This window comes from Gavialis gangeticus, unplaced genomic scaffold (genome assembly GCF_001723915.1).
Source record: "Gavialis gangeticus isolate Ggan-Ray unplaced genomic scaffold, GavGan_comp1, whole genome shotgun sequence".
NCBI lineage: Eukaryota > Metazoa > Chordata > Crocodylia > Gavialidae > Gavialis > Gavialis gangeticus.
The window spans coordinates 31,655,667-31,662,969 of NW_017728995.1; the positions used below are offsets into that span (position 1 = coordinate 31,655,667).

General features: G+C 66.2%; 1 protein-coding gene across 4 annotated transcripts in view; it reads right to left on the bottom strand.

Annotated features, from left to right (window-relative positions):
• The window catches only part of TNK2 (tyrosine kinase non receptor 2), a 52,050-nt gene that overhangs the window by 4,473 nt on the left and 40,274 nt on the right, over positions 1–7,303 (bottom strand). For 2 of the 4 annotated variants that reach the window (XM_019503454.1, XM_019503452.1), the window contains exons 10-13: positions 5,253–5,447; positions 2,858–2,949; positions 2,110–2,154; positions 62–915 (exon numbers count right to left, since the gene is read on the bottom strand). In XM_019503454.1, coding sequence (XP_019358999.1) covers positions 62–915; positions 2,110–2,154; positions 2,858–2,949; positions 5,253–5,447 — 1,186 coding nt within the window. Of the gene's footprint in view, positions 1–33; positions 916–2,109; positions 2,155–2,857; positions 2,950–5,252; positions 5,448–7,303 lie in introns of all 4 variants that reach the window. The other 2 variants (XM_019503456.1, XM_019503455.1) reach the window with 2 other exon arrangements.

Sequence of the window (7,303 nt, forward strand, 5' to 3'; positions counted from 1 at the left end):
TGGGCGTCCGCGAGCCGGGCTGCGACAGTGGGTCGCGGGGCGGCAGCTGCGGCGGGCGGTCGTCCTCGCCCCCTGAGGCCGGGGACAGCTCCCCTGACCAGCGCCCGTGCTCGTTGCACCGCAGAGGCCGGGGCGGGATGGGCACACGGGGTGGCACTTGTGGCTTGTCCTCGCAGGGGCTGGGTGTGGAGGCCAGAGAGCCGGGCCCCGGGGGCACGTGCAGACGCTTCATGCACTCCTGCTGCAGCTCCTCGAAGATCTCCGTGGTCTGCGACAGGCTGGGCTGCTTGGCCGGCTTCGGGGGCAGGAAGAGGTTATCCTCCAGCAGCAGCGAGCCCCTCTCCGCAGCTGCCGCTGCATTCTCGCCCTCGAAGCCATAGTTGGTTTCACCTCTGTCCCAGGCGTGGGGAGGCCCTGCCAGCCCGTGTTGGGCGGCTCGCGGCCCGCTCAGGGCCTCGGCGCTGTTGATGGAGCACACCTCGAAGTCGTCCTCGTCCTGAGCCACGTCGTCGTAGGCGGGAGGTGGCGGCAGGGGCCGTGCGTCCCAGTCTACCACTGGCGTGGGGTGCAGCGGCCTGGGCAGCGCTCGCGTGGGGCTCTGGGGGGGCGTCTTGTCCAGCAGCGAGAAGGCCTCCATGGCCAGCCTGGCGAGGGACGGGGCGCCCAGCTCCCTGCCGGGTGAGGGCGTCAGGGGGGGCAGCTCCTCCTCGAAGTCGATAAGCGTCACCTCGCTGCCTGGTGCCGTCTCCCCCTTTGCCCGGCCGGTCTGGCGCTCACCCACCTTGGTGCCTGGCACGCGGGCCGACGGCTTCACCAGTCGCAGCCCCCGCGGTGGGCCCGGCTTCTTCAGGCACAGCCTCTTGAGCCCTGCAGAGAGGCCGTCGTCGTCCTCGCTGACGGGGTCGTACGAGGGCTCTGGAAGGGGGAGCGAGAGTGAGGCCGTGGTGGGGCGAGGGCACCCCCCCTCGCCCGGGTGGAGGGAGCTGAGGCAATGCCCCTCCAGCCTCAGGGCTGAGGGAACAGGCAGGGCTGTGGCCAGGCGCTGGGACGGCACCGCTCTGCCCATGCCCTTCAGACCAAGCCTGGGTCCCCCAAAATCCCCCTCCTAGCCCAGCTCCCCACACTCTGCACATGCCCCTTGCTCCCAACCCCCACCCCCGCCTAGCTCTTCCAATCCTGCCCCTGCCCAGGCTCCTCCTGAGCCCCGTGCCACCCATGACGGGCTCTGGGGTGCAGGACGAGGCACCCCAGACCCAATTCTCCCTCATGCCCCAGGGCAGGGACTGATATTAGGATCCCCGAGCAGCCGGCCCCCTCCTGCCTGTGCCCAGCCGAGCTGGGGTCAGCCTCTGCTCGAGTCAGCACTGTGCCACTGCCGTCTGGGAGGCAGCATGCTGCATGCATCAGCCCCCGTGCTCTCCCCGCCCTCCCAGCATGTGGGACGTGCCCCGTGGGCTGGACGCTCCGGCCTCCTACCTGGCCTCGCTGCGCCCGACGCCTGAGGCAGGAGGAGGGTTAGTACGTGCAGCACAGAGCACCGCAGTCCCATGCAGTTAGAGCCCTGCCGCAGAGACCCCTGATATGCTCGGGGTTGCCAGCTGAGAGGGGGCCAGGCTGGGACCTTGGGGGGGTCCCGCATGCTGCAGGGGGAGAGGCTGAGAGTGGCCTGGCGTAGAAAGGGGCTTCGAGGGAACCCCGGGTGTGCGCTCATGGTCTGCCCTTCCCTTCCAGGGAACCGTGGCAGAGCTGGAGTAGGGTCAAAGCCAGGAGACAGCAGTGCAGGGGGCCAAGGAGAAGTCCCTGCAGGCATGAGTGCATGAGGGCAAGCAAGAAGCCCCTTGCCCCCTGCGGGGAGCAGCCCTGGGGGTCACTGAGCTGAGCTGCTGCAGCAGCGCCCTTCTCCCGGGTCCCTGCTCCCTCTCATGCAGGGTGTCTGTGTGCATGCAAGGTCTGCAGCCCTCTCGTCTGTCTGGCCGGCCCCCCGCCCCAGCACAGGGGTCTCAGGGCAGGAAGCGCACAGCACGCCCTGAGTACCTTGGAAGAGAGGAGCTAAGAGAGAACAGAGAGGGCAGGAGCAGGGCTGGCGGCACGCAGAACAGCCCCACTTACTCTTAAGCAGGATCGTGGGCTGAGGCGGCCGAGGCGGCGGCTCCCCTGCAGAAGAAAGGCCCCGAGAGGACGAGAGAGGAGGGGTTAGTCAGCCAAGCGCGCGCGGTGACACGGCAGCGCGGTGTCGGCACCGCAGGGTTAACCAGCACGGGGAGCAGCCCCCACCCTTGCCCCCATCCCCACGGCATGAGCCGGGGACGCCAGCTGTGGATGTGCGGCACCAGGCAGAGGCAGGCCTGGGCATCTCTCCTGCTCAAGGGGCTTCAGCAGCACGGGAGCCAGGGGGGTTTTCCCCCTTCCTGACAAGCAGCCCCTGGTGATGGGTAGTGACATCCCGGCCTGGAGCCAGCAGTGGCTGCCCTCCAAGGGCTCCTGAAAGCAGGTGCCGGAGGAGAGAGCAAGGAGTGAGAAAAGGAGAGTGAAAGGCAGCAGAGGCAAGGCTGGAGCAAGGGGGGCTGAAGGAGGCCGCGGCACGGACCACCCTTGACGGGGCGCATCTGGGCACACCCCAGCTGGGAGCCCCGGCTTTGCCCGGCCAGGGGCCCTGCTGATGGAGCCGCCCACCTGCTGTGCACTGCGCAGCCCCTGGAGACGGTGGGTTCCCGTACGCAGCGAGGGGGGAGCATGCGCCAGGGCCAGGCAGAGAGCACTGCATGCTGGAAGGGGTGAGCACGTCGGTGGCCAGGGCCACGCAGTACGGCCAGGCACCTGGGGGCTGGTATTGGGGGTGGGGGGGAGCAGCTCTTACTTTTAGCCCTTCCCGGGAGCTGGGTGGGTCTGGCCGCGTTCAGGTCCACGCCTAGAAGGTCTGGAGGGTCCATGGGATTTCCCAGGTAGAGCCTGCAGGAGAGAGCACACGGCGGGCACGGGGCCGTCAGCGCGGGGTCACGGGGTGCTTGCATGTCCCACCACGGCCCTGCTGGGTGCATGGGGGGTGGTGACGGGCACCGGACGGTTACAAGGTGCCAACTGTCTTGGCCCCTCAGGTGGGGAAGCAGCCCCAGGCCCCTCTCCAGAGGCAGGGGGATGTGTGAGCAGCAAGAGCCCCCACTCGCATTGCCCACCCCAGAGATCGTCGCCGCCAGAGTAGCTAAGTGACTTGCCCAAGGACAGAGCAGGAGCCAGTGGCAGAGCCAGGAACCTGCCCTGCACCTCCCAAGTGCCAGGGTGCTGCGAGATGAGGACACCACCATCCCGGGGCAAGAGGCTCCTGGAGACTGTGCTCAAAGGGGCACTGAATACTGCCCTTTCCTCCCCGGCCAGGTCTCCTCACCTGCCAGGCCGTCTGCCCACCACCCCACATCCTTCCCCATCCCGGCCTGCTGCCTGGGCCAGCTATGCCCTGGGCACCGTCCCCAGGCCTGGCCGGGTCCTGGGTGCTGTGCCAGGCCACGCCGAGCTCAGGCAGCGCGAGGGCAGGGCCCTGCGCTGCCGTGGGCGACCCGGGCGTGGCGAGAGTGGAGACAGCGCGAGAAGGAGGGAGGAAGGCAGGGCTGGGCGTGTGCTTCCGCTGCCTGGGTACATGCTGACCAGGACGGCACGTACCCACACCCACGCCCGCGTGGAGGGGTGGTGGGGCTCCGGCAGGGCACCGGGGGCAGGCTGAAGCCTGGAGAACCGGGTGGCACAACACAGCACGCTGCACTCCAGGGCAGGACCGAGCGGCATCGGCAGGGCTGTTGGGCTGGGAGAGCAGGGAGCTGTGGGCTGGGCCAAGGGCACTGGCAGAGCTCAGGCTGGCAGAGCAGGGAGCTGTGGCGTTGGGATTGGGGGGCTATGCCAGAACGGTGTGTGGGCAAGCCTGCCCGGTGCCTGCCCACCCTGCATTTGGCTCTGGCATCTCTGAGGCCTCGGCTTTTCAGAGCATTCAAACCAGCGCCAGAGCAGGAAGAGGCTCCAGCACGTGACATGGGGTCTTGCAAACGCTGCTTCTGGGAGCATCCTGCTGGCCAAGAGCTGCCGCCCCAGGCACGGGCCTCCCTTGTCCCCCCACAGGCAGCAGCAGCTTGTGGAGCTGAAGGACACTGGTGTCCTTCACAGGCCATGGGGGCACCTGCATCTTGCTCTGTCCCAGATGCCTGCCTGTCTGGCCCGGGCAAGGGGGTCGCTGCCCCAGCAGACCCCCCTTGAGTTAACAGCATCTGTAACTACTGGGAGGGGAGCAATCCGGGGCAGAGGGGCTGGCACGTCCCCAGTGCTGGCCCTCCAGGGAGCTGAGTGACGCGGACATAGGGGGGCAGGACATCGCGTGCCCCTGACACCCCAGAGATCTCACTCTGCGAGATCTGCAAAGCCAGCTGGGCTTGGGCCTTGTCCACTGGGCTGTTGGGAGTTGCAGGTACGTCTTTTCCGGCTAGGATGCAACAGAGCTGTGGGGAGGGGGTCCGTTAAGGAAACAAAGATTTGAACCCTCCACCCTGAAAACCGGCACGAAGTCTAAGGGGCCAATTCCTGCTGACGCACTTGGCAGGGATGGGCTGGAGCGGGCAGGGATGAGCAAGCGCTGTAGTGTGCGGGCACTGGAATGGAAACGGGCGTCACGTGGAGCTCTGGGTTTCGGTCTCGCGGGGACGCAGCTGACTCTGGGGTGGAGGAAGCGGCTGCTGAGCAGCGGAGAAAGGCTCCGGGTAGGCAGGAGGGCACTTCCCTCTCTTCCACAGGGAATACTGCCCCTTTCTGATGGGCAAAATGCCCCCCGCTCTGTAGGCACCAGGTCCCCGGTGTGCCCAGGTCCTGGACTCTCATGCAAAGGCAGGAGCGGTGATGCCTCCTGATGCAGCCCTTGTCCTGGGCATCCAGCACCCCCGGTGAGTCCCCAGTACCACCCCCATTGCACACCAGGCCAAGCATGATGCCACGGGACCCCATCCGGGAGAGGGTCCAGGGCACCTCAGCCATCTGACATGCACGCACCGAATGTTAGTAAGAAAGGGGGGAAGGAGCATTAGTTTGCACAAGCCGCATGGCCCCTGCCAATACCCTAGCCCAGCAGAAACCCCGAGCTCCCTCCCAGTCTCGTTTGGGGAGGGGAGAGGAGTTGCACGGGCAGAAGCTGCCCAAAGCAAGAGCAAGCTCGGCCCTGGCGCCTGGGGAGGGGAGAGAGGTGCAGGAGGAAGCAGAGAGGAGACGGAAAGGCTTCTTACTCATCAATCTTATCGGGGAAGCCCCAGCAGTGCTGGGGGTTGGTGTCTCCATGCCCCGTGTGGATGAAGCTGTTTTTAAGCGGCTGGCTGATGTCGTGGGCCGACAGCCCGGCCACCGAGGTCACCGTATTTCGGGGGAACTGCCCCACGTTTAGGGTCCGCTTATTCTGACCCCGCCACCAGTAATTCTCAGCCCTAAGGAACAAAAAGGCCCTCGTTACTGACAGCAGAGAGAGTCCGGCTCTGGTCAATGCCGCCCAGTGGGGGCCCCCGGCCCTGGGAGGCCAGGGGGGTGGGCATCTCACAGCCTGTCTGGAGCAGGGGATGCCACTGACACTGCCAGGGAGCACCTGCCTGCTGGCATGTCGAGGCTAAGTGACTGGCCCAAGGGCATAATGGCAGTCAGTAGCAGAGCCAGAGTCCTGACTCTCACTAGTGGAGTGCACTCCCCATAGAGAGCCAGGAGAGGAACCCCAGAGTCCTAGACCCTCGTCCCATGAGTCCCTCGGCTCTCCCCGAGCCTCATCAGAGGATCGCAAAGACCTCGCAGGTGAGGGAAGTGGTGGGCTCCGCTCCTGCTGGCACCACGGAGTGGGCAGGGGCAGGGATCGGTGCCCTCTGCACATGGGTATGACCAATACCCCCGTGGATGCCACTTGGAATTGGACCCATGGGCCAAAGCCGTGGCCAGGGCAACCAGCCAGGGCTGGTCATGAAGGGAGATGGGCACGCTGCTCACGTGTGCCCTCCCAGCCCCTGGGCCCAGCGGGCAGCAGCTGCCCCAGGCAGGGAAGAGCCAACTTCCTGGGAAAGCATCACCTGCCAGGCTGTGGGCACATGTGTGTGGATGTGGCATGTGTGCATGCACGCACACGTGTGTATATGGCACATGCGTGCACAGCTGCACCGCTGCCCCCTTACTGCCCACATGCTGAGCTCACTGCCGCAAACCTGTCAGGCCCTTTTACCAACCGTGGGCCCCGTACGGGGTGCAGGGCTGGCTGCACGGCAGGCTGGGCCTCGGGTCCCAGCGGGGGCTGATTCTCACCCGCCAGCAGCCCCCAGCCCTGTGAAAGCCCTGCCAGTCCCTCAGATGACCCCCGCGTTGCACACAGGGGGATGGGGCATGTCCTGCAGATCACCGTGCCAGGAGAGCCCACGCTCGCCTTTGCCTGCAGCTGCCAGGGACACGGATGCAGAGCCAGCTGTGCTGGGGCAGGACAAAGCCACCCGCTCCCAGCTGGCTTAGCCGATATCAGCCAAGCAGGCTGGACCGTCTACCCACAGTCACCTGCAGGTGAACCAGGAAGCAAGCTCCAAGCCAAGCACTTCCCTGAGGACTCCTAATCCTATTAGGAGAATAAGCCATAAAGCAATTTGTGCCATTAATAAACAAACCAGCACGCCGGTTGTCAGGACCGTTGGCACTGGCGTGTCGTTACCCGGCACTGACACGCAGCCACCTCTGGGGTGCAGCTGGCACCTCTCGCTGACAACACATGACACAGGGCGTGGAAATGATGCGGTGACGTGCCGGTGCCTGGCTGAAACGTGGCCGAGCCACACCTGGAGCACGGCTGTTACGGGATGTGTAAAGGCCACCAGTGGCCAGGAAAGTATCCCCAGCCCTGTCCCCGGATGGGCAATGAGCACAAGGGAGCACCTCCTCCTGGCATCAGTGCTCCTGTGTGCCACACTGGGGCACGAGGCAGAGCCCCCCTGCCCCAGGGAGCGGGGTGGGAGTGGGGCAGGAGCTGCCCTGAGCTGGTGTTTCTAGGGAGCAGGGGATGGAGCTGCCCCCACCCTGCCCTCTGAATGCCCTGGCCCACAGCAGTGATGCCAGCTCAGCCTGCGTACCCTGCCGTTTCCTGGAGGTACCTGTGACTCAGCCCGGTCGCGGCTCGGCTCTTTCCTGTTTACCTCCCCCGGCAGCCGGAGAGCTGCAGGGGAGCAGGCCCCAGACAGCCGCGGCTCCGCTCTGCTCCGGGGCGGGCGGCCAGGATGTTACTCAGCCGGACCCCGGAGCGAGCAGAGGCAGCGTCTGACTGGCG